The following is a 27,597-nucleotide window of genomic DNA, read 5'->3' as shown; positions in this document are numbered from 1 at the left end:
AGAATGAGATCGTGTGCTGGCAGGGATTATTTAGGGTTATGATAGAAGTGAGGGAAGACATCGAGTGGCATAGACTATGGGGAGGTGGGACAATAGTTTTGGGGCAAGATGGCGGACTGACGTCATTATGTTCAAGTTGCCACCAAAATCTCATTACAGCAGTTTACATATTGAAATATTAAAAATGATTCATTCCTCCCTCATGTATTTACTGAGTTTCTCCTGACATGCATCCCTGCCAACCAGTTTATCGACAAGTTCCATATTCTCTCTGCTCTGAGTAGAATAGACCAGATCATGAACATCAACACTTATTCAAAAGTATTGTACGGAGACCAAGAAATCAACCACGTCTGGTTGCACTGTCAACTTCTGCAAATCGATTTCAAATTATTTCTATTGCTTTTAAAGTAGAAGGCCATTCTTATGAACTGACAAAACATTTCCTGGAAACAGAGAATACGAGATCGGTGCGCACACCCCACTGTGTATAAAAACTAGTCACACATGCATTTGCAACGGGTTGCTGAGAGCAGCATTCTAATCCACCGTGGCACGTCAACCTTGAACTCCGCCAGTATCCCAGAGGTTAATGCTCCCAAACGCAGTATCCACCGGGGAGAGAAGGGAGAGCGTCCAGATAATGTTATAGGTATCCGGAGTCCTGCCCACTGCCATAGTAAGAGATTCAGATCTCACTCTAAAAGACAGCTGGAGATCCCGGGTCACACACCAATCCCCCCAACCCGAACGAGCAATGCGGAAGATTATTCACCGACTGCGTCCCCGCCAGCAAACAGAACCGGATAAACAGCTTTGGATTCGTACAGAGTAAGTACTCAAACCAGTTCTTCGATCTTTCCCGACTTCTTTGTACGCATTTTGGATATTTTTTGCTTGCAGTTGTGAATTGTCGACAGCTTTAAGAGCGCAACACAAGAAGTTGAAAAATTGATTGTTGCCAAAGAACTAAAATTGCTGGCGCAGCACTTTGCATAAAACACTTCAATATTGTGTAGAGCTCTGAGTTTTGGGATAATTGGGAGAAGAAGGCTAACCAGAAGGCCGACGTGAAAGGAATTTAAGGAGATGATAATATGGAATAGGATTGTTCCGTGCACCAGCATTGACTCGATGGGATGAATGGCCTCCTCTTCAGTAAGGGAATAGGAAATATGCAGGTATAGCTAACTCATTATCCGCACTCCAGAAACGGCAATATTATTAACTACACGCCCGAAACTTTAGACCCTAAATAGAATCACAGGAATCAGAATCATGTTTATAAGACCATAAGAGGTAGGAGCAGCATTAGGCCATTTGGCCCATCGAAGCTGCTCTCCCATTCAATCATGATTGATCCTTTTTTCCCCTCCTCAGCCCCACTCCCCAGTCTACTCCCCATAACCTTTAATGCTGTGCCCAGTCAAGAACCTATCAAGCTCTGCCTTAAATACCCCAACGACCTGGCCTCCACATCTGCCTGCGAGAATAAATTACACAAATTCACCACCCGCTCTGTTATAAACGGACACTACTCTACCCTAGACTCTCTTACCATGGGAAACATCCTTTCCACATCTACTTTGACTAGGCCTTTCAACATTTGGAAAGTTTGAATGAGATTCCCCCCCCCCCCCCCATCCTTCTAAAATTTTATTACAGACATTTGTCGTGAAATTTGTTGTTTGGTGAGCAAGACATAAATAGTCACTATGTTACAATAGGAAATCAAACAAAAAGTGCAACAACGGAACGGCGAGGTTGTAGGCACGGGTTCATGGGCCGTTCAGAAGTCTGACGGCAGAGGGGAAGAAGCTGTTCCTAAAACATTGGGTGTGGGTCTTCAGTGTCCTGTACCCCCTGGGGCTCTGATGGTGGGAATGGGAAGAGTTCGCTTAATCTGCAGTTGTTCACTCTGCAGGCTTTGCAACTCGAACGACGTTCAGAAACATCTCAGAAGTGTGGAAGTACTGTACACTGGAAGTATCAGCGATAATTAACCGGTAGGAAAATTGCTGGATTGACAGGTTTACTGCCTGGGTCAGACGAAGGTGATGTTCCATCTGAGCAGGGCTCTGCTGCTGACTATTCTGCACGGAAGTAATTTCACGTTTCCCATTGCTGCGGAACAATTAAAGGGACCCCCGTCCTTTGTTGATTCACCTCGGTGGGTAGCAAGTCTCGCCAGAAATGAATATGAATTATGCAATGATGAACCTTAGGCAAGTGAAATTGGAACCTCGCTGTCATGGCAACAGCATTATCAAAGATTGTTCTTGGAGGATATTGGAACAAATCTCTCAAACTGCGCTAGAGGTCCTCTAGGACACGGTTTCACCATGGTGTGTTTTCAGTCGTTATGATAGAAGAGAACATAACTTCCTGACAAGTACCTTAATGATCATCTAATTCTGGGAATGTAAAATAGACTGCTTGTTATCGAGGATCAAGGATCAACTTTATTCACCATATACATTTACATGCCTAAGCAACTTGCTGTGGCGTGCTGGTGCTACATGCAACAAGAAGCAACATTCACTAATTGTGTTGGTTGTCCAACATGTCCAACAATGACAGGAGATGTGAGCAAGAGAGTTTTTAAAGTGGGGAAGCGGTAGCACTGGGACAGTACCACTCTCTTGATCTTGGAAGTCCAAGTGCAGTGGTACAAGTAGTTGGGTTTTCCTTGGTTGCAGTGGATGACCATAACGTTTTCAGTACCTTGTCATGCCCTTTGCTCTCCACAGAGTGTTGCAGAACCACCTTCCAGGCCGTGGGATCTCACTGTAGATCTCATTCGCCCAGTCTGCCAGAGGTGACTTCACATACTAGCACAGGCATGTCCCTAGCTCACTGGAGTATGAGGTCAGCTGGCTAACCTCGGCTGGTTTAGCCTGCCTGTCAGGGTGGTGTGACCAGGCGTGTCCACTCTCATAAGCAAACAGCTACTTGGAGCCGCAGGTGGGAGCAGTGTCCGATAGTGCCCAAAGGTGAGTGAGCTAGCTGCCCCTGAGTGGACATGACAAGCCCCTTCACCAGACATGCTGCACCTCCCTGGACACTCCATACATCCCTCACCAATGATAAAGAATAAAGAATTATATAAATGAAAGTTAGAAGTACGGATATAGTATAAAATGTGCATAAAACATAAATATCAGCATGTATTTAAAACATAACCAACATTATGAAAATTCAATTCAAAATATTTACAGTACAGTGACTGAGGAAATAGTTAGAGGGGGATGGGAGGTAAACTAGAATAGCTGATTAGTTTAACTGCCTGGGAGAAAGCAACTTTTAAAATGGCATGACATTTTCATTATAGTGCTTTCCAGAAGGAAGCTTTTGGAAAAGGCAGTTTGCTGGATGGGTAGTGTCTGCAATTATTTTCCTGCCCACTTCATGTCCTGCAGTGACTCCAGCCAATGACCTTTTCTGCTCTCCTGTCGGTTTGCTCTATTGTGAGAGGATGCTGCACTAAACCAGACAGTGATGGCTAAGGTGAGGATGCTCTCTACGATGGCTGAGTAGGGTTGCACCAGTACGTTCTGGGAAAGATGGAATTTTACCATCTGCTGCATGGAGTATATCTTCTGCTGAGCCTTTTTGTTAATGGTTCTCCCAAATGAGGTCGTGTGAAATAATGACGCCCAGTATGCTGAATGCTGAAATGCTGCTAACCATAGACTTGATGATGAGCAGGTGTACAGGAGAGACATTTCTCCTCAAGTTGATATGCATCTCTGTGGTTTTGAGGGCATTCAGCTCCAAGTTGCTGTATTGCAGCAGGACTTCCCGGTGGAACTTGGATTTGTGTCGCGAGTAATTAGTCTTCTGACTGTGGTGTCATCTGCAAACTAAATATATCTCTCACTGCATCCATATAGCAGCCCACATAACCAAAGACACAGGCTGTACTGCCATATTCTCTCTTCTTCCCCTTCCACTGGGCAGAAGGTAGAAAAGCCTGTATGCACATACCACCAGGTCCAAGGATAGCTACTACTTAGTTATTATGTGACTGTTAGATAGTTCCCTAGTGTGATAAATTGGACTCCTGACCTCACAATCCACCTCGTTATCTTTCACCTTATTGTCTACCTGCACTGCACTTCCTCAGAAGCTGTTAGATTTATTCTGTGTTGTTATTGTTTTCCCTTGGTCTCCCTCAGTGGACCGTGTGATGATCAGATCTATATGAACAATGGGTCATACAAGTTTTTCATTATATCTTGGTACTTTTGACGATAATAAACCAACTCCAATTTCAATTTGTGGAAGAGATGTACCAGTTAATTCAACAAGTAAATGAATTTTAAAACAAGGTAAAAGATTAGCTTTATTTGTCATGTCTACATTGAAACATACAGTGAGAAGTGTGATTTAATCAAATCAAATAAGCAAGGATTGTACTGGGCCAAATGTTGCCAAGCTTCCAACATCAATATAGCACGGCCACAATTCACTGAGCATAACTATACGTCTTTGGGATTGGGAGGAAGACCGAGCACCCGCAGGAAATCCACGAGGTCACGGGGAGAATGTGCCAACTCCTTACAGCCAGCAGTGGGAAATGAACCCAAATTAACTTTTGCAGCTGCTTGTCAGGATGGGATAGTGCTGTGATTGTATCGGATAGTGTGCGATGGGATAGAGTAAAGGAGGACGCATGTCATGGACAGAGCCCTGGTTGATGAATTCTTTGAAGTGTTGCTTATGGTGGCACTGACTGGATCTCCTTGATAAACGGTTTGTCCTTGGCTCTCGGAAGGATGGAGTCTCTGGTGTTTCCTGTTTGACTAAGCTCTTTGCAAGATCTGTTGAAAAGCATCGTTAAATTCTGATGGGATGCGCTCAACAACCATCACCCCACCCCCATCCCAATTGAATGAACGTAATATCTCAACAGGCACTAGTCAAAAAGTTATCTAATTGGCCAAGCCAACATTTTACATTGAGCTATCTCCCAAAGTTAACACTTTGTCAGATTTGTTCCATTTCACACTTGTTAAATGGTGTACACTCAGTGACCAGTTTATTAGGTACAGGAATGGAACCCAGTGTAGTATTCTGCTGCTGTAGCCCATCCACTTCAAGGTCTGATGTGCTGTGCATTCTGCACACCTCTGATGTAATGTGTGGTTACTTGAGTTACTGCCACCTTCCTGTCAGCTTGAACCAGCCTGGCCATTTCCTCTGTCCTCTCTCAATAACAAGGCATTTGTGCCCACAGAACTGCCGCTCACTGGATGTATATTGTTTTTTAGTACCATTCTTTGAAAATTCTAGAGAGTGTTGTGCTTTAATATCTCAGGATACCAGCAGTTTCAGAAATACTCAGACCACCCTGTCTGGCACCGGCAATCATTAAATGGTCACAGTCACCTACGTTACATTACTTCCCCATTCAGATGTTCAGTCTGAACCTCATGACCATGTCTGAATGCTTTTATGCATTGAGTTGCTGCCACATAATTGGCGGAGTATATATTTGTGTTAACGAACAGGTAGGTGTACAAGTATAATCCACAAAACGTGCTGGAGGATCTCAGCAGGTCAGGTAGCATCTATGGATGGGAATAAACAGTCGATGTTTTGGGCTGAGACTCTTCATCAGGACTGGAAAGGAAGGAGGAAGAAGTCAGAATGTGGGGAGGGAGGAGGAAGTACAAGGTGGCAGGTGATAGGTGAAACCAGGAGGGGTGAAGTAAAGAGCTGGGAAGTTGATTGGTGGAGGAGATAAAGGTCTGGAGATGGGGGAATCTGATAGAGAAGACCATGGAAGAAAGGGAAGGGGGGAGGAGCACCACAGGGAAGTGGTGGCAGGTAAGGAGATAAGGCAAGAGAGGGAAACAGGAATGGGGAGTGGTGAAGGAGGCAGTTACTGAAAGTTCGAGAAATCGATGCTTGTGCCATCAGGGTGGAGGTTCTGTCTTCTTCTTCCTTCCTCTCCTGTCCTGATGAAGGCTCTCAGCCTGAAGCATCAGCTGTTTATTCCCATCTATAGCTGCTGCCTAACTTGCTGAGCTCCTCCAGCACATTTGTGCATCTGTGTAACCGCACCCTTCCTTGAACTTTGCCATGCACATCCTCCTGTGTCCCTTCCAGTTTGTAAATGTTGAATGTAGGAAGCATAGTGGACTATTCTGGGAGCAGAAGTTCCAACATAGAAACACAGAAAACATACAGCACAATACAGGTCCTTCGGCCCACAAAGCTGTGCCAAACATGTCCCTACCTTAGAACTACCTAGGTTTTTCCCGTAGCCCTCTATTTTTCTCAGCTCCATGTACCCATCCAGGAGTCTCTTAAAAGAAACTATCATTTCCGCCTCTACCACCATCGCCGGCAGCCCATTCCATGCACTCACCACTCTCTGCGTAAAAAAAAACTTATCCCTGACATCTCCTCTGTACCTACTTCCAGGCACCTTAAAACTATGCCCTCTCATGCTAGCCATTTCAGCCCTGGGGGAAAAGCCTCTATTTATCCACGCGATCAATGCCTCTCATTATGTTGTACACCTCTATCAGGTCACCTCTCATCCTCCATCACTCTTAGGAGAAAAGGCCAAGTTCACTCAACCTATTCTCATAAGGCATACTCCCCAATCCAGGCAACATCCTTGTAAATCTCCTCTGCACCCTTTCTATGGTTTCCACATCCTTCCTATAGTGAGGCAACCAGAATTGAGCACAGTACTCCAAGTGGGGTCTGACCAGGGTCCTGTATAACTGCAGCATTACCTCTCGGCTCTTAAACTCAATTCCACAATTGATGAAGGCCAATACACCGTATGCCTTCTTAACCACAGAGTCAACCAGTGTAGCAGCTTTGAATGTCCTATGGACTCAGACCCCAAGATCCCTCTGATCCTCCACACTGCCAAGAGTCTAACCATTAATGCTATATTCTGCCATCATATTTGACCTAACAAAATGAACCACCTCACACTGATCTGGATTGAACTCCATCTGCCACTTCTCAGCCCAGTTTTGCATCCTATCAATGTCCCGTTGTGTCATCAACCCCCAACCTTTGTGTCATCAGCAAATTTAATAACCCATCCCTCCACTTCCTCATCCAGGTCATTTATAAAAATCACAAAGAGTAAGAGTCGCAGAACAGATCCCTGAGGCACTCCACTGGTGACTGACGTCCATGCAGAATATGACCCGTCTACAACCACTCTTTGCCTTCTGTGGGCAAACCAGTTCTGGATCCAGATCTCTGCAGATTTTAAAAGGCTGACACTAGGTGCGAAAGGGGGAATGAAAGGGAATGCTGTGAGAACTAGAAGATAATAGGTGGAAGTGGAAAGTAGAAGAAATATGATTGGAGAAGACTGTAGATCATAGAATAAAAGGAAGGAAGTGGGGAGCCAAAGAGGGATGTCATGGTGAGGTCCTGAGCACAGGAAGGGAAGAGAATCAGTGAGAGGGCCACCAGAAATATGAAAATAAAGAGGGGGGAGGTGGGAAAGCAAGGAAAACAGAGGGCTACCTTCCCCCTCACCTAGACACACCCTTTTCCTGCCAGCTTGTTCTCTTCCCTCTCCTCTCACATTTATTCTGGTTTCTAATCACCTCCTGATGAAATGCTTTGGCCCAAATGTCGACTGTTCATTTCCCTCCATAGATGCTGCCTGATCAGCTGAATTTCTCCATCATTTTGTGTGAGTTGCTCCCCTTTATAGACTCTTTCCACACCTCTTGCTGACTTGCGAAAGCAGCCAGCATAATGAAAGATCCTACCTTCCTGGGCACCCTCTCTATTCTCCTTCCTATTGGGTAGAAGGTACACAACCCTGAACATACATGCTAACATTTTCAAAGAGAGCTTCTGCCCGACTGACACAGGACTAATGAAAGGTGCCCTAGTATCGTAAGGTGGACTGTTGACTTCACAATCTACCTCTTGCACCTCACTGTCTGCCAGCACTGTACCTTATTTTGCACTCTGTTATTGTTTTACTTTATACTACCTCAATCAAGCTGTATGGGTCTTAATGCCCTTCTCTTGCATAACATTGGTGGCATGGAGAGGGGAGACCCGCAGCTTGGGCAACTGCCGGTATTCCATTAAAAAAAACCTTGCCCAGGCTTGCGCCCTGGAAACTTTCCAAGGTGCAAATCCATGGTCTAGCGAGACTAACGGAGGCCTACACACACACACACTACCTCAATGCCACAGACTTAAGTTAGAGGTTAACCTTTAGGGAATCCTATACTCAGACTCCCAAGACTCTTTGCACTTCTGATTTCCAAATTTGCTCTTTGTTTAGAAAATAGACTATGCCTTTATTCTTTCTACCAAAGTGCATGGCCATACACTTCCCGACACTGTATTCCATCTGCCACTTCTTTGCCCATTCTCCTAATGTGTCCAAGTCCTTCTGTAGTCTCCCTACCCCTTCAACACTACCTGCCCCTCATTCTTATCTTATTTCACCCACAAATGTAGCCACAAAACCATCAATTTCATCGTCATTAGCATATAATGTGAAAAGTAGTGAACCCAACTCTGAACCCTGTGAACTCCCTCTAGTCACTGGCAGGCAACCTGTCTTTGCCCTCTGCCTGTCAGCCTATCTTCTGTCTATGTTAGTATCTTTGCCAGCATCTCTAAATACTAAATTTTGAATAATAGTCAGTTTCTTCAGTTCCCCAGTCTTACTAGACCCTTTCTTCTCTAAAATATCTTGTAGATTTTCTGCCTCTTCATGATGACAGGAGCAAAGTAATTATTAATTCCACTTCCACTTCCTCATTTCCCATTATAATTTCTCCTGTCCCTTCTTTAACAGCCCAGATTTTCCCTTGCAGGTCTTTTCCTATAAAAGTATCAATAAAATTCGTTCATTCATTATGTGCTTTGTCGTATGACATGAGCGATTGTGGCCTTGACCATGACTGTTCTCGGCAGAACAGAAAAATACTAAAGAAACAGAATGACAAGAAACATGAAACCAGATGGTAACAGATTTTCAATTTCAATTCAACTTCAAGTTTAATTATCATTCAATCATACATGAATACAGCCAAATGAAGCAGCATTACTCCAGAGCCAAGGTGCAAAACACAGTACCAACAATCGCACACGGCACAAGGCACACATAGAAAATTGCAGTAAACATAGTCACACAAAAATAAAAATATATATATTTGGTTTGGGTGGCAGGATGGAGATAAGTCTCTAACAAAGGAAGTGTAAGGCACTTCGTCCCTCTGCTAGCCTGTAGGTCACCCTTGGGCAAGGTATGGCACCCCCTGATCAGGATCGATGAGCGATCGTGGCCTTGACCATGATTGTTCTCGGCAAATTTTTCTACAGAGGTGGTTTGCCATTGCCTTCTTCTTTGCAAGACGGGTGACCCTAGCCATTATCAATACTCTTCAGAGATTTGTCTGCCTGGCGTTAGTAGTCACATAACCAGGACTTGTGATATGCACCAGCTGCTCATGTGACCATCCACCACCTACTTCTGTTGCTTCACGTGACCCTGCTCAGGGGGTGCCATATCTTGCTCAAGGGTGACCTGCAGGCTAGCAGAGGGACGAAGTGCCTTACACCTCCTTTGTTAGAGACGTATCTCCATCCTGCCACCCAAACCAAATATATATATATATTTGTGTGACTGTATGTTTACTGCAATTTTATATGTGTGCCTTGTGCTGTGTGCGATTGTTGGTACTGTGTTTTGCACCTTGGCTCCGGAGTAATGCTGCTTCATTTGGCTGTATTCATGTATGATTGAATGATAATTAAACTTGAAATTGAATTGAAATTGAAAATCTGTTATCATCTGGTTTTATGTTTCTTGTCATTCTACACTATCTTCATTTTCTTTTATCTATTTTTGAGTTCCAAAATGCTCTCTAACCTTAAGTCTCTATCCTTTTGTTAATACCATCTCTAGAAATACTGCGAAATGTCTTCCTTTAAAACTATTTTAAATATTTTTTTCTGTTCTGCCAAAGATGAATAATTTTCCTTTTGGGTTTTAGTGATGTCATATAGTCTTTCTTTTGTAACTTGCATCATCACTCTAGCCAATTCCTGTGCATCCTCATATTGTGTAATATATTTTTCACTCGACTGGAGCTGACTGTCTATTTACACCCTTGTTTTTTTTTGTTTAAGACCCTAGTTTTTCACAACAAATTATATCATGTTCAAATCCAACATAAAATTCTATCATCTCCCACAAAAGCTCCTTAATCCCAAGACATTCCATGAATTAATATTCCGTGTTGTGATGTAAAATCAGTATCAGGTTTATTATCACCGGCATGTGACGTGAAATTTGACCAGTCCTAATATTAGGTTAAAATCTCCCATATTTATCCTATTACCCCAGTTATTCATCTTGCTATGCCACATTAATATTAAAATTACTATTTGGTATCCTATAAAAACACTTCCACCAATGCTTTAAGCTCTATGTTATCTGTGTAACTTGTTGTCAGCTGTGGAGGCCAAGTCTTTATGTATATTTAAGGCAGAGGTTGAATTGTTTTTAATTGGTCAGGGCATGAAGAGATATGGGGAGAAGGCAGAAGATTGGGGCTGAGAGGAAGATTGGATCAGCCATGATGAAATGGTGGACGATACTCGATGAGCCAGGCATAATTCTGCTCCTGTATCTTATGGTCTTTTCTTTATTTTTTTAGCTCAGTATAAATTAATTTCTATTCAACATCATTATCTTTCATGGTAATATTACTGATGCACCATCAATAACTCTCGGAGACGTGAGCTGGAAGAGAAAGCACTATCAGCAGCAAGAGACCACCACACAACATCCTGGAGACTGAGGGAGGAGCAGTGCCTCCAATCGCCTTTATACAGGGGTCTGTGGGAGGAGCCACAGGAGCAGTCAGCAGGGGTCTGTGGGAGGAGCTACAGGAGCAGTCAGCAGGGGTCTGTGGGAGGAGCTACAGGAGCAGTCAGCAGGGGTCTGTGGGAGGAGCCACAGGAGCTGTCAGCAGGGTCTGTGGGAGGAGCCACAGGAGCAGTCAGCGGGGGGGGGGCGTGTCCAGACAGGTATATGTAGTTCACCACAATTACTTTGCACCAATCTTTTCCTTTGTTTATTGTACTGCATCACCTGCTAAGTTTAAAAGCAGTGTGGGAAACATCGCCTGGTCATTCTGATGCTGAATGGGGGGAGATTTCCAAATAGTCACTAGACATGCCGAGGCATCATCCCTGAAGAAGATGGCAGAGTTTGCCATCGAAACATCAATTGTGATTGATACCTGTATCCGGCTGGAAGCCCGAGAAGAGTTTACACCAAATTTACTCTTGTAGGACTTTGTAGTAAGACTCTATGACTCTGACCTATGGACAGGATTCACCTTAACTCTAGTGTTGTAGGCAAGTAAGTAATTTCTGTATGGAAACCTAATTTGTCAAGACCAACAGCAAACTCTGATGTGCCTAGGTGAAAGTTCTGTTACTGTGATGGATGCAGTTGGACAAATAATGGGGTTGGGTTCACATGTTGGGAAATCTTACGGTGATAAGTGAAATATTAGATGGGTGGTAAATCTGGAATTCATTGTCACAGATGGCTGTGGAGGCCAAATCACAGTGTGTATATATAAAGCGGAGGTTGATAGGTCTTTAATTAATACAAATGTCAAAGGTTATAGGGAAAAGGAAGGAGAACGGGGTTGAGAAGGATAAAAGGTCAGCCATGATGGAATGGTGCAGCAGGCTCAATGGGCCAAATGGCCTAATTTTGCTCTTCCGTCTTATGGTCTTACAGAATTATTTGAATTAAATGATCTTAAAGGCAGTCTAATCTGAGGGGTTATAGCCTTTAATGGCTGATGACATGATAGAAAAATAATTGAATCTGGATTTACTGGTCTGTATGTCTTTATTGTCGAAAGAAAAACTGACTGTATTCATAGTGTTGGAAAATTAACAGCATAATCGCCATTAAGCAGGTAATTACACTTCTGGCAGTGAGACTATGAGCAGTTTTACTGCTTGTTGCATGTTTAAAATCCGTTTGCCGGATCAGCAAATGATCGCCTCCAGTATATAGCAATTATTAAGTGCTAACTTTAATTAATAAATGCCTTTTCTAAAGTCTCAAAGGCTTTATGATACCAGCAGTATGTCAGATTTGAAGCTGATTTAATTGGACTGGTAGGCTGGCCCTGTTGCTCTCTGTGTCCGTATTTCTCAGGCATTAAGCTGGAGACGAGGAGTGGAGACTTGTTACGCAGAGACTTTGCCTAATTTCTCCATTACTATGGATGGACATAGGAGATGAGCCTACAGACTTAGCAAAAGTATCTAGAACAAAAGAGCTTTCTTCTGCAACATCAACCTTCTTTCAACATGGAATCGTACTCTTTAAATGTACTAGAACTCTACCATGAGGGCTGTCTTGGCAAAGTGCGCCAAATTTACGAGATTGATGAGCAGGTCTAGGTCATTGCCCTTTCCTAGGCCAACATACCTAACAGTGAGGCCTAGTGTTACATCCAGTCAGTTCTAGTATGTTCAAAGGTACATTGAATGTCAGAGAAATGGATACAATACACCTCCGGAAATGCTTTTTCGTTGCAACCATCCACGAAAACACAGGAGTGCCTCAAAGAATGAATAGCAGTTAAATGTTAAAACCCCAAAGCCCTCTCCCAGCTCCCTCCCAGGCATAAGCAGCAGAAAAGCAACGATCCCCCCCTCCCCCACCAGCAAAAAAAGCATTGGCGCCCCCCACCGAGCACTCAACGTGCAGCAAAACATCAATAAAGACACAGACTTGCAGTACCCCAAAGACTACTCGTTCACCCGGTATTCAACACACCACAGGCTCTCTCTCTCTCTCTAATAAGGGAAGAGGAGGTGGCTCCATGTCTCCTTTGGGGGATCACATTGTTCGCTGCCTGTCACCAGACTTCAGAAATGGAAGCAGGAAGAGATTACAGGCAGACAGAGGAAAAGGTTTAAGGACGAGAAAAGCCTCCTTGAGAAAACATCCCCATTGACTCCTGGGAAACCCTGACCCATGACTGCTCAAAATGACACAGCAACATTGCAGATGGCACACAGAAATTTGCTTGACCTCCTCACCAACGGGTACTTGCATACACAGTTCTCACGTTGGCCTCATCAGACACCTCAGAACCCACAAAACCGAAGTGGAGCCAGGACATTCTTGAAAGTGATTGACTGCTCCTGAAGAAGAAGAATATGTAATACTGAACAATAGTATTTTTAAAATGGAGTCATCCTTTGAGCGTTGTTCCATGTGAGGAAGTACCGACTAGAGGTGCCATGGGAGTTAGCTTAAGAGAGTCCCAGAATGGAGTAGTGCAAAAGAAAGCAGGCTTAAAGATAAAAGGAGAAAAAAGGCAAAAAGAGTGTAGGTGCTGGAAAGCTGAAATAAGAATAAATAGTACTTAAAATGTTCAGCAGGTCAGGCAGCAGCTGTGGAGGGGGAAGGAGTTAATGTTTTAGGCCAAGAAACTCTAAGCATGCATGACAGAAATGGATTTTGGACACGCCAAAGTAAGTAGATTGTAAGTAACTGTTTGTGTAGAAGGTTGAGAGTCTATTGGGATCAAATGCTTAACACTGGTCTGGTAGAAAACTCATGATTCATATTGATTCCTGCCTTTTCCATGCTTTTGAGACCTGAGCCACCTGCAATAGGCATGTCAGTCAAGGCATTGGAAAGCTGATGGGTAGCCCACAGTCACCAGTCCCCAGTCCTCTCAATCTGTTTTCCTCTATCCTGTCTTCCCATGAGGTCCCTCAGCCTGTGCGAATAATCATTCAATTTTTTATTATTCAGATCAAGGCCACAGAATTAATGTCCCAATATGGTCTTTGATGCAGAGTGGATATAGCCATTGGACCTCATTGCCTCTAGTAGCCAGATGTGTCACAGTCTCTGAAGACCCCACATGATCTTCAGTGTTCCAGTAGGTCAACACTTCGTGTTAGCTTGCCCATTATATACCATCATCTCCCTCACACAGATCAGTCTTCCTGAAGATCTCTTTCTGACAATTGATAATATCACCTCATCTCCTCCAGATTACTGATTGCACCAATTTGGCTTGGCTTGTCTTTATTTGCGATCCTCCAAAGCAACAAACAACTGGTTGTGCGCAGAGCAGCCACACGATAGTGAAAGCAGCTTTGGCCATGAGAATCTCAGATTTATTTTCACTGACTCATCTAATGTGAAATTCGTTTTTTGGTGGCACCAGTACATTGCAAAGAGGTAAAAGGGTTCAATTGCTACCACTGTCGGAATGGAGCTTGCATGCTCTCCCCATGACCAGGTGGATTTTCCCTGGGTGCTCCGGTTCCCTCCCACATTCCAAAGATGTATGGGTGAGGGTTAGTGAGCCGTGGGCATGTGACGTTAGCGTGTGAAGTGCGGTGACACTTGCAGGCTGCTCAGCACAATCCTTGTTGGTTTGATTAGATGCAATCGACGCATTTCACTGTATATTTCGATGTACATGCGACAAATAAGGCTGATCTCTTTAAAATGACCACAAATTACAAAAAGTACAAGCAAAAGGAATAATGAGTTCATGGACCATTCAGAAATCTAACGGAAGGGAATAAGCTGTTTCTGAATCACGGAGTGCAGGTGTTCAGGTCCTTGTTCCCTCCTTCCCAATACTAGTAATGAGCCGAGGGCATGTCCTCCACGGTGAGGTTGATTGTTCAGCCTTTTATAGTACATCCTTTTGGAGGTGTCCTCGATGTTGGGGAGGATTGTTCCCATGAATGGGCGGGCTGCATCAACAACCCTCTGCAGCCTTTTATGATTCTGATTTTTACTTATTTATTTTACATTTCACCTCAGTTCTGCAGAATTTCCTCAGGTAATAGGAGTACACGCTGGAATTAAGGAGATTGAGAGGGGATCTGATTGAAACATATACGATTATTAAGGGATTGGACAAGATAGAGGCAGGAAATATGTTCCAGATGCTGGGAGAGTCCAGTACCAGAGGGCATGGTTTGAGAATAAGGGGTAGGTCATTTAGGACAGAGTTAAGGAAAAACTTCTTCTCCCAGAGAGTTGTGGGGGTCTGGAATGCACTGCCTCAGAAGGTAGTGGAGGCCAATTCTCTGGATGCTTTCAAGAAGGAGCTAGATAGGTATCTTATGGATAGGGGAATCAAGGGATATGGGGACAAGGCAGGAACTGGGTATTGATAGGAATTGATCAGCCATGATCTCAAAATGGCGGTGCAGGCTCGAAGGGCCGAATGGTCTACTTCTGCACCTATTGTCTATTGTCTATTGTCTATTGTAAGTACAATACTAGCAATCTTTACCACATGGTTTACATATAAGGTACACAATTTTTTAATCTTTAAATCCTCCATCAAGTTCCTCATCATGCCTTTTGAATTAAAATGTAAAAACTATTCGCAACTGGGACATCAGCGGACATAGTGGGGTGAGGGGTTGGGGAGGAGGAAGGTAAGTGAGTTTGATATTTATAAAGCTGCCAGTTGGCTTGTTAAGCTGTAGAAACCCCCTTTCACTGGCGTCTCTGGAAATGTGCCTCACTAGCGGCCACTGGATTCCGTGGCGAGAAACCCACCTTTCCCCGGCTTCATACATCTAGCGTGTGTGTGACTTTGGTCCTGCCAAATCTGTGAGGTCGGGGTGTCTTGCCTAACCCCGGTTTGTGTGAATGCTGTGTGATTTATTGCCCCCAGCAATCGATTGTTGGCCAGAGATAACAGATTGTACACTGTATACCATTAAGTGGAAATATATTTAAGAATGTTAACTTAAGCAAGCAGTTATTAGAGGAAAGAAAGGATAAAACAAAAAAGGCTCATTATACTTAAACCGTCACATGTTCATGGTGGAGCTAAAAGTCTTGAGGTTGTCTGTAACTCACGTGCAGGACCCTCGGTCTGTGTGAAAACACACACCACTTCCCAAAGTTCGCTCGAAATCTATCTTGAACAAGCGGGCTCTCTCATGGGAGTATTGATCCTTCCTCCTCAAAGCCATTCATCTGCACAAAGCACCCTGTGCAACAGGAATGGCATCCTCAGCCATCTTCCCTCCTGTCCTCTCCCAGCTCCCGCCAACAAAGACCTCTCCATCCAGCATTCTCTGGAACCTTCTCCCAATTCCACCTTCCTGACCGGCAGACACCACACTCTGAAGTTGAACGACATATAGCCTCTTATCTCAGCTCAAACCCAAACAGGCTGAAAGCAGAACACACTGCTCTTACAGAACTGCTAAAATGAAATACCTACAGCATAGCAGTAAAAATCTTAACCAGGGTGTTCCAAATGTTTGTTGGATAAAATATCCAAGGTGATAATTTAAACTAGGAACTATTTCTGATAGAGAGTTCACAAAGAAAGATACTGAGACAATGCTTCTAACCAACAAATCCACAACTCCCTTACCACATTTTAAAATGTTTCCTATTGATGAGAGGGCTTCTATTTCTTTAACAGTCTTTGCAGGGCAGGTTTCAGGGAATAAGCCATTTAAGCACTGATGAAGAATATATGGCTATTCATGACAACTCCAGGGAGAATAAGCTATTGGTCACTCATTCAATAGAAGGTGGAATTTTGAATGAATGTTGAGTTATTGTATGGGCAGCCTCTTGAGGATTATTTCTACGATAGATAAAGAACTCTAGGAATACATGCATCAAAAAAGCAAAATTGTTTAAATAAACACAGATGCAGGAAATCCAGAGTAACACACACAAAATGCTGAAGGAATTCAGCAGGTCAGGCAGCAGCTATGGAGGAGAATAAACAGTTTAAGGGTCTCGGCCTGTAATGTCGAGTGTTAATTCCTCTCCTTAGATGATGCCTGAACTGTTGAGCTTATTGGATGAATTATTTGGTGTCTGGCCAGATATAGAAACAGGAGAGTAATATTAAATTTTAATAAAATCAGCAAACTTACAATGGAGACACTAGGGACTGCAGATAATGGAATCTGTAGTTCCGTTCTTAGACATCTGATATGTCTGCCTTTTTCAGGAAGAGTGGTTCCCCCTCTGCAGTGGTTAATGGAGCCCTCACTTACATTCCCCCTATTTCCCACACTTCTGCTCTCATGCTCTTTCTGTGGAACTTGTAAATGTTATCACATTTTTGTTTTACTAACTTTCACCCTGCCCTCTAATTCACTTGGAGTATTTCTAACACCTCCCTCTCTTTTCAGGATATCTGTCTCCATCTCAGGAGGCAAACTCTCTAATGACTTTACTATAAACCCTTTGCCTCCCACGGTGACCTCAATTACACCTCCTCTCACCCGGTCTCTTGTAAGAATGGCTGCATTATGTAAGACCATAAAATGATAAAACACAGGAACAGAATTAAGCGATTTGGCCTATCACATCTGCTGCACCATTCGATCATGTCTGATTATTTTTTCTCTCTCTCTCTTCCCTTACCCCCTCTCTCTCTCCTCCCTTCTCTCTTTCTCCTTCCTCCTCTCTCCTCCCATCCCCTTCTCTCCCTCCCCCCTTCTCTCCCTTCCCCTTCTCTCTCTCCCCTTCTCTCACTCCCCCTTCTCTCTCTCCCCTTCTCTCTCTCCCCTCTCTCTCCCCTTCTCTCTCTCCCCTCGCTCCCTCCCCCCTTCTCTCCCTTCCCCTTCTCTCTCTCCCCTTCTCTCACTCCCCCTTCTCTCTCTCCCCTTCTCTCTCTCTCCCCTCGCTCTCCCCTTCTCTCTCCCCTTCTCTCTCTCCCCCTTTTCTCTCTCCCCCTTCTATCCCTTCCCCTTCTCTCCCCCCTTCTCTCTCTCCCCCTTCTCTCTCTCCCCCTTCTCTCTGTCCCCCTTCTCTCTCTCCCCTTCTCTCCCTTCCCCCTTCTCTCTCTCCCCTTTCTGTCTCTCCCCTTCTCTCTCTCTCTTCTCCTCTCCCTCTCTTCATTCTTTCTCTTTCTCCATCTTCTCACTTCTCCTTCTCTCCTACTCTCACTCATCCTTCTCTCTCACCCCTTCTGTCCCCCCGATTCTGTCCCTCCCCTTCTCTCTCTCCCTCTCTCTCTCTCTCTCTCCTCCCATTTACATGGAAATATAGAAAACCTACAGCACAATACAGGCCCTTTGGCCCACAAAGTTGTGCTGAACATGTCCCTACCTTTGAAATTACTAGGGTTACCCATAGTCCTCTATTTTACTAAGCTGTATGTACCTATCTAAAAGATTCTTAAAAGACCCTATCGTATCCGCTCCACCACTGTTGCCAGCAGCCCATTCCATGCACTCACCACTCTCTGAGTAAAAAACTTACCCCTGACATCTCCTCTGTACTCCCCAGCACCTTAAATCTGTGTCCTCTTGTGGCAACCATTTCAGCCTTGGGAAAAAGCCTTTGACTATCCACATGATCAATGCCTCTCATCCTTCGTCGACCCAAGGAGAAAAGGCTGAGTTTGCTCAGCCTGTTTTCATAAGGCATGCTCCCCAATCCAGGCAACATCCTTGTAAAGCAAACACGAGGAAATCTGCAGATGCTGGAAATTCAAGCAACACACACAAAATGCTGGTGGAACACAGCAGGCCAGGCAGCATCTATAGGTAGAAGCCCTGTCGACGTTTCGGGCTGAGACCCTTCGTCAGGACCTTTGTGAGTCCTGATGAAGGGTCTCCCCCAGAAACGTCAACAGCGCTTCTCCCTATAGATGCTGCCTGGCCTGCTGTGTTCCACCAGCATTTTGTGTGTGTTGCTTGAACATCCTTGTAAATCTCCTCTGCACCCTTTCTACAGTTTCCACATCCTTCCTGTAGTGAGGTGACCAGAACTGAGCACAGTACTCCAAGTGTGGTCTAACAAGGGTCCTATTCTCTCTCTCCTCCCTTTTCTCTCTCACTCTCAACTCCCTTCTCTCTCTCTCTCACCTCCCTTCTCTCTCAGGGAGTATGGAGGAGCAGAGGGATCTGGGGGTACATGTCCACAGATCCCTGAAAGTTGCCTCACAGGTAGATAGGGTAGTTAAGAAAGCTTATGGGGTGTTAGCTTTCATAAGTTGAGGGATAGAGTTTAAGAGTCATGGGGTAATGATGCAGCTCTATAAAACTCTGGTTAGGCCACACTTGGAGTACTGTGTCCAGTTCTGGTTACCTCACTATAGGAAGGATGTGGAAGCATTGGAAAGGGTACAGAGGAGATTTACCAGGATGCTGCCTGGTTTAGAGAGTATGGATTATGATCAGAGATTAAGGGAGCTAGGGCTTTACTCTCTGGAGAGAAGGAGGATGAGAGGGGACATGATAGAGGTATACAAGGTGTTAAGAGGAATAGATACAGTGGACAGCCAGCGCCTCTTCCCCAGGGCACCACTGCTCAGTACAAGAGGACATGGCTTTAAGGTAAGGGAAGGGAAGTTCAAGGGGTATATTAGATGAAGGTTTTTTACTCAGAGAGTGGTTGGTGCGTGGAATGCTCTGCCTGAGTCAGTGGTGGAGGCAGACACACTAGTGAAATTTAAGAGACTACTAGACAGGTATATGGAGGAATTTAAGGTGGGGGGGGGGGGGGTTATATGGGAGGCAGGGTTTAAGGGTTGGCACAATATTGTGGACCAAAGGGCCTGTACTGTGCTGTACCGTTCTATGTTCCTTCTCTCACTCTCACCTCCCTTTTCTCTTGAGTTTGCAACCTTCTGCAGCTTTTTCCAGTCTTGTGCAGTGGCCTCACCATTCTAGAAATGATGCGACTGCTAATTCCAGCAATATTTTAAGCAAGAAGTTACACATGCCGCAGACAGTTCATGTGTAACAGTGGCCATTGCTGAGATATGCAGTGCCCTGGAAGTCATCATTGTTTGAATATGTCAGTCCATGCCTTTGCAATTAAGAACTGAAGAATTTAAGTTTCATATGAATCTGAGAATGTATGTTATGTTTTGTAGATTTACTTTTCCTGTGAGTTGTGGTGAGGAAATCGGTTCAGGAATATGAAGATTAGAAATTATGTGTAATTATTAATTGATTTGAAAGTTACTGTTTAGACTGTTTTTAAACACCATATCATCAGAATATTATTTACATATATTTATAAAGGTTTTTATACAGTACTAAGACATTTGCAGAGTATTGTAATTTTACAAGTACACTGTACTGCTGCCACAAAAAAAAACAAATTTCATGACATATGTGAGTGATGATTCTGATTTGCGTCTCTATTGTGGTCTGAGAGAGGGAAGGGGGCAGGGAGAGGGGAATCTTGGTCATGAAAAGGGGAAGGGAGATGGGAGGGAGTGGGGAGCACCATAGAGGCAATCTGTAATGATCAATAAACCAATTGTTTGGAATCAAATGACCTCACCTGGTGTCTCAGGGCTGAGTGTGTCGGCACCAGGTCACCTCCTGACCCTGGCATGCCATGTCTACCACCTGTACCACACCGTTCCTGCGGCACGCCACCCTCCCATTCCCAACATCTTTTGCTCCCTCCAGTTTTACAAACTTGCACCACGTTGACAAATGTAGTACTGTCCAAAAATCATAGGCACCCTAGCTATATATGTATGTATGGCATCTGTTAGTCTTGCGAGACCATGGATCTGCGCCTGGAAAGTCTTCTCCAGGGCGCAGGCCTGGGCAAGGTTGTACGGAAGACCGGCAGTTGCCCAAGCAGCAAGTCTCCCCTCTCCACGGCACCGATGTTGTCCAAGGGAAGGACAAGGGCTGATAAAACTTGGCACCAGTGACGTCACAGGAGTTACCAGAACGAGGTTGAAGGCAACGTTGGACTGCCTTAGGGACTCCAGCTCCAGATTTGTCCTCAGGGTTTACTCCCGAAGCCTTTCCCATGAGTGGGAATGGCCACAAGGCAGCGGAGGTTTGAAATCAGAGTTTTCTCTCTCTTAGGTGGACTGCCTTCCCAGGCTGATGAGCTCCATCTACCCGAAATATATATGTACCTAAGATTTTTGCATAGTACTGTAGATTCGATTCATCAGTGTCAATGAATGTGAAATGCATTGACAAATTTGGCAGGAAGAAACCCTTTCATCTTTATTTGATCCACATTTGCCGTGATTGAAATAGGAAGGGGAGCCATCTTCCCAGGATACTTTAATCACAATTATTTGTTCTATTCAGTATTCAGTACTCTACAGATAACATTTAAAGAGTTAATTAAAATTTGCTTCCCAGATATTTTGAAAAGTCTTCAAAATGATTGGCTGCCCAGCCTGCTTGTTGACATCACAGCTCCTAGGACCCAGGGTATGTACTGAGCTGACTCCTGGCAGAAAGAGGCATGGTAAAAAGACAATATTCTTGCTACAGAAGTTGTTTCTGCCAGCTTTCCATCCCTGCCATTTCTCCTGTATTCAGCTAATCTCCCTCTACCATGACATCAGTCCCAGAGGTGTTTAGGATCGGACACAGATCTGTTACATGCTCTGTTGTTGGACCCGTTTTGTCTACCCGTTGTAGAGCCTTCCTGTCGGTGGCAGTGCAGTTTCCGTACCACGCAGTGATGCAGCATGTTAGGATGCTTTCCACTGCGCATCTGTAGAAGGACGTGAGGATTGATGTGTAAGACCAGCTCTTTTCAGCCTCCTCAGAAAGTAGAGGCATTGGTGAACTTTCTTGGTTGTGTAGGATGTGTTCTGGTACCATGAGAGGCTGTCTGAGATATGCACTCCCAGGAGTTTGAAACTCTTTTCCACAGATGCTGTCTGACCTGCTGAGTTCCTCCAGCACTCTGTGTGTGTAGCTGACAATTCCTTTAGTGCGAGGGGCTTAGATGGGGTAGAGTTTGTTAGATGCAAAAGATAGTTTTTTCAAACAATATGTAGATAGTCTAACTAGGGAAGGACCTATATTAGACCTGGTGATGGGAAATAAACCTAGCTAGATGATTGAAACTCTAATAGAGAACATTTTGGCAACAGTGATCATTACTCTGCAGGCTTTGATTTTATGGCTAAGGATAAGACTGAACTTTGGGGGAAGTGTTTAATTGAAGAAGGCCAATTATCACAGTATTAGCTGGGAGAGTAGACAGGAAATGAATATTATTGGATAAGTTCACATTGTACAACTGGGAGTTATTTAAAGTCATCTGGTCAGAATTCATGACCAATATGTTCCTGTGAGGAAGAAAATCGAGGACAGCAAGGCTGGGGAATCTTGTATGACAAGAGATATTCCAACTTAGTCAAAAAGAGCAAGGAGCACGTGTTAAGGCTTAGGAAGCTCAAATTGGACAGAAGCCTTAAGGGGACAGGACAAAAACACAAGCAGGATATCGGTAGGCTAAAAGGAGGCATAAATTATCCTTGGTGAGTGTAGTTAAGGGGAATCCTGAAGTATTTTGTACATAACTTAGAAACAAAAGGGGGAGTGTAGGGCCACTCAAGAACAAAGAAGATAATTTATGCATGGATCTGAGGAAGTGGGCGAGGTACTAAATGAGTACTTCACATTGATCTTCACCTTCTTCTGTTGGGATGTTCAGTATAAAAGTTGGCAAGTCATGTTAGAACATAAAAGAATACAGTCCATGATGTTTTGCCAACCTTGATGCCAGTTTAAGGTTGTGTCCTCCTAAGTGTCCTCCTCCACATCCCTCCATTCCCTTCATGTTCATGCGTCTATCTGAAAGCCTCTTAAATTCTACCAAACTGCCTGCATCCACGGTTACCCCTGGTAACCCTTTCACTACCACGCTCTATGTAAAATCTTGACCCTTCTGGTGTCTTTAAACTCCCTCGCCCCCACTGCACCAACCTTCAAACATGTCCTCTACCCTGGGGAGAAGATTCTGTTCTTATTACCCTATCTGTACCTCTTATAATTAAAAAAATATTCCTATCAGGTCTCCTTGATCTTCCCCCCACCCAACGAAGCTCTAGGGAGAACAACCCGAGTTTGCCCAGCGTCTTGTCCTCCAGCCCTTCGCCTGTTGCTCGCGTGGACACAAAGATCTTTGCAATTCCTTCCTTTGGTTCTTTCAGGTTTCTGGGATATAAGCCATCAGACCCTGGGATCTTTGCAATTCCTTCCCTTGGTTCTTTCAGGTTTCTGGGATATATACCATCAAACCCTGGGAACTCATCTGCCTCGATGGATTTCAGAAGACACTGCACTGCCTTGATCTCAAATGTCCCAGCACATTAGTATGCCCCACTATGTCTTCACTACCCTCCAAACCCTTGCCCCAGTAAATACCAATGCATAGTAGTCATTTAGTACCTTATTCACTTTCAAACTCCAAGCACAAATTCCTTGATATTTTCCCTAATGCCACAGGCCAGAATAAGAAGCCACCAAATGGGAGAAAGACCTACTCTGGTTGGAATGTTGCTTGCAGTGAGCTCAAACGCCATCTCTAAATGAACCGATTACACAGGATATAGTAATTTTTATGTCTTAAACTACTACCACAAAAAAACAAATTTCATAAACCTGCTTTTGATTAATCCCTGATGTTGCAACACTTTTTGAGGTTAAATACCAACAAAAATATTCATCAAGTTTCTTGTTGTTGGCTAACTCCTTTTCTTTAAATCAAAAATCTTTCCTTGTTGTTTCAGGGTCCAAGAGAAGGATCAGAAATGAAGCTGGAGCAGTTCTGCTCAAAGCAGTAAATCCACATTTGGTTCTTCTGTCCTGGTTTTGTGACGTGAACATGACTGAACCTTACGAGAGAAATTCACCTAATTGTACTTTTAGTGAAGATTTTAAATATATTTTCCTCCCTGTGTCTTATGGCATTGTGTTTGTGGTAGGGCTTGTCCTCAATGCTCTCGCTATATGGGTCTTTGTATTTCGGATGAGACCATGGAACATTACAACCACCTACATGTTCAACCTCGCTCTCTCAGACATCATGTATGATATCTCTTTGCCCCTTTTGATCTATTATTATGCCAAACAGAATGACTGGCCCTTTGGGGCAGCTTTGTGTAAAATTGTCCGATTCCTGTTTTATACCAACCTATACTGCAGTATTCTTTTCCTTACCTGCATGAGCGTCCATAGATTTCTCGGTGTTTGCTTTCCAATGCATTCACTGAGATGGTCAAACCTGCGGTATACCCGGATAGTATGCATTGTTATCTGGGCTGTGGTGATACTATTTCAGACACCTATATTTGGATTTGTTAATACTGAAACTGTTGGTAACACCACCATTTGTTATGACACTTCAAACCAAAAAAACTTCAATAAGTTTGTGATTTACAGTGCGGTACAACTGGTTTTGCTTTTTTGTGGCCCGTTCACCGTGGTTATGATCTGTTATGGAATCACAGCCAAGAACCTCCTTCGACCCAATGACGTTCGGCCAGAGTATGCCAGATCCCGGAAAAAATCAATCAAGATGATTATTACTGTGCTGACAGTATTTGTCTTATGCTTCTTGCCTTTCCACATCACACGGTCCATTTACTACTCCTCCAGAAGTCTTCATGTTAACTGCAGGACTCTCGAAGCAGTCAACCTGGCCTACAAACTGACCAGGCCCCTGGCAAGTGCAAATAGTTGCCTTGATCCAATACTTTATGTTCTGGCTGGGCAGACGTACCGGAGTAAGCTGGCACGTAAAGGCAATGGTGCGGAGAAAAAGCAGAATCACCCTTCAGCCCAGAAGACAATCGATGGAATGAACATTACATGCTCTGTTTATTCCACTGAAATCCGACTTGAGAAAATAAAGCAAGGTACTGGTGGAAGTAGTGATGGTGTCTAAAGGTATTTGGTATTGCAGGCTTGTTTAAAAGGGGAGAAATTTAAAGCTGGGTCGATAGGGTAGCTTGCAGTTGAATATCACTGGCGAACGCACAGGATGCCCCAGCGAAATTAAGACCCGACTTTAAATTTTCACACGGGCTGGTAAGCGAGAAAGTCACTGGATGAAAAATACACAAGAGACTGCTTTAATTGTGCCACAATTAAAATTATTATTAAGTTAAAAATTAAGTTGTTCCTGCAATGGTCGTAGGATCCCGGATGCAATGTTTAGGTGCAAATATGTGGAGTGTTTACCACACATACCCCACAGATTAGTACCAGACGGAGCCAATAAAGGACCATTGATGATTGCTCAAAATTCAATCTTTCATTTTTTAATTGTTGGCGAAGTCAGGAGGAGGATCTGTGCTCTCCTCGGACGCCAAAATGAATCCTGAACCGTGGCTGGCCTGCTCAGGAGCATCCCTCCCTCCTCTTAGGCCTGACTTTATTGGCTCAGCATGAGACCCTGCCGATCTTTTTCTGATCCAGAATTGTCAAGAGCCACCAGTACCTCTGTGCCTACTGGCAGTGTATTCATGGGGCATGGATCTCAAAATGGCATCATCTGGAATTGTTTGGCCCGCAAATTGACGAATTGTCACCAAGTATCATAAAAGTATCTACAAATAAGGTGGACACTTGGCTCACCTATTTCTAAACTACAATTTGTAATTTCCCTTACCCTTTTCACTTGCTGCTTTATAAATATTCATCTTCATATCACTGGAAAGCTATTTATGCTAATCCAGAGACGCACCTGTTTGCTGCAGGCAAGGGAAATGCAACAAATAGACTCTCAAGTACTTCTGGGAATAATTTCACCTTCAAAAAGTCTAATCTCATTCAAATTTGGGTTAGATAAACAAAGCAAAATTTTGCCCAGGATCAAATTTCAGCTTAAATAAATTGTGCTGTACTATTCCTGCATTGAATGTATCTTGCCTCACACAACTTGTGCACAAACTGATTGATGTGTTTAGCTGCAATTGCGGTTCTGACATTGAGCAGCTTTTTTAACCTTTGCCTTTCATCAGAGATATCTTAAAAGATTAATGTCCTCTTTGATTTTAATTATTCAAAAGAGTTAAACTGAACAGCAGAATAGCTGCGGATAGAAATTCATGCAAATGTATTTGAGTTTCTTGAGATCATTTGAATTTTAAGGGTTTTAGAACAGCTGGAAAATTCCTGTCTTAGAGCGGGCCATTTTGAAAACTGTGCTGCTACCAATTGTGTCAATATTAATTGTGAACAGGAAGAGATTTAAAATAATTTTAATTCTGTGTATTTTTGCACATTTTATGATCTTTACAAATTGCCATTGGTTGTTACCTTACCTTGATTTTGTACTTAGTCAGAATAAGCTGTATACAGGTACAAACAAGAGAAAATCTGCAGATGCTGGAAATCCAAGCAACACACGCAGAATGCTGGAGGAACTCAACAGGGCAGGCAGCATCAATGGAAAAGAGTGTAGCTGACATTTCAGGCTGAGACATCTGCCGAAGAGTCTCGGCCCGAAACGTCGACTCTGCTCTTTTCCGTAGATGCTGCTTGGCCTGCTGAGTTCCTCCAGCATTCTGCGTGTGTTGCAAATGCAATCTCTTGTGTCTTTTTTCTAGGCTTACTGTGACCTGCAGTGAAATAAAGAGTAAATGACAACATGAGGAGATAGGTGCAGGAATAGGCCACTTGGCCCCTCAAGTCTGTCCCGCCATTGTCTGATCTGCCCCAGCTCTTGTCTCATCTGTGCCAGTTATAGGAAGGCTTGATCTATTAACCTTTGTGTTATGGGCCCAGAATGCTTCTTCAGCACCAATCAGAGGGGTGTGGGATTAACAGAACTGCTTCCCTGGTTGCCAGCGTGCACCCTATGGACAAATTAGCTTCAGTACGAGTTAAAATATGGGATAAGATCTCTTACACCAGTTCATTCTCTCACAGACCATTAGAGCTCTTTTCATACTGTCCAGCCTCAGTTCCACAAATCACACTGAAGCCTGCATCACTTCACCTGTGCCGGTTCACATTTGTTCCATTCTCCCTCATACCCTTAAGTAGCCTTTGTTTTAACATCCATTTCTACATCTACGACCTGAATTGGTTCCAATAATCAAACAGCTTTTTTCACTGCTCAGCTAATCTATACTTTTTTAATTCCAACAAACCTTCATTTATATTGTTAAGTAAAAAATATTGAACAATGAATGGGTCACATAGTTTTTGTTTATATTTTAATATTTTTGTTCTGGAACGGAATTTGTTCATGTGCTGTATCAAGTTGGCAAAAAGTTTAAAATCTGCTATTATGTAAATAGTGAAGCCATTTGAGACTTTTTTAAAGAGCTGAAGATGTAAGTTAATAGTATTTTGAGTTTGTCCTAGAAATTTTTGTAAGCACTCCCTTTGACATTATTTTTCTATGCGAAATTCAGGAAGATTGATTCATCTAACAGAGATACCCAGAAACGAGTATTAAAGTTATTAAAGCAAACTCAAAAAACACAAGAAAATCAAGACACTGGTTTAAACTGGACTGCAGATGTTCAAGAAGGTAACTCACCATATATCCAGAAAGGCTAATCAAGATGGGTAGAAATGCTGGCTTTGCCACTGATCCTCAATCCTCTTAAAGAATAAAGCAATCTGAAAAATGCGGAGAGTAGATCTTTTGAAATTTAATTGTCAAGAGAGACCCCTCTAGCATTCAGTCTCTAGTGTGGTAAGTGCTATTTGAGTTTTGTTAGTTAAAACGGGGCTGATGCTTCACATCTGAAGATGCATGTAAGTGACAACCAAACAATTATAAATGATAAACACCTGTTTATCAGTAGCATTGCTGTA

General features: G+C 43.5%; 1 protein-coding gene across 1 annotated transcript; it reads left to right on the top strand.

Moving 5' to 3' along the window:
• The first annotated feature begins 650 nt into the window (after positions 1-650).
• LOC140725973 (P2Y purinoceptor 2-like) lies at positions 651-26,159 on the top strand. The gene is made up of 2 exons (XM_073041881.1): positions 651-831; positions 23,553-26,159. The coding sequence occupies exon 2, from the start codon at positions 23,648-23,650 to the stop codon at positions 24,707-24,709; it is 1,062 nt and encodes a 353-aa protein (XP_072897982.1). The 5' UTR covers positions 651-831; positions 23,553-23,647; the 3' UTR covers positions 24,710-26,159.
• Positions 26,160-27,597: the final 1,438 nt, after the last annotated feature.

Source organism: Hemitrygon akajei, chromosome 4, assembly GCF_048418815.1.
Source record: "Hemitrygon akajei chromosome 4, sHemAka1.3, whole genome shotgun sequence".
NCBI lineage: Eukaryota > Metazoa > Chordata > Chondrichthyes > Myliobatiformes > Dasyatidae > Hemitrygon > Hemitrygon akajei.
The sequence above is the reverse complement of the archived record's forward strand: the minus strand, read 5'-3'. Positions and strand labels throughout refer to the sequence as shown.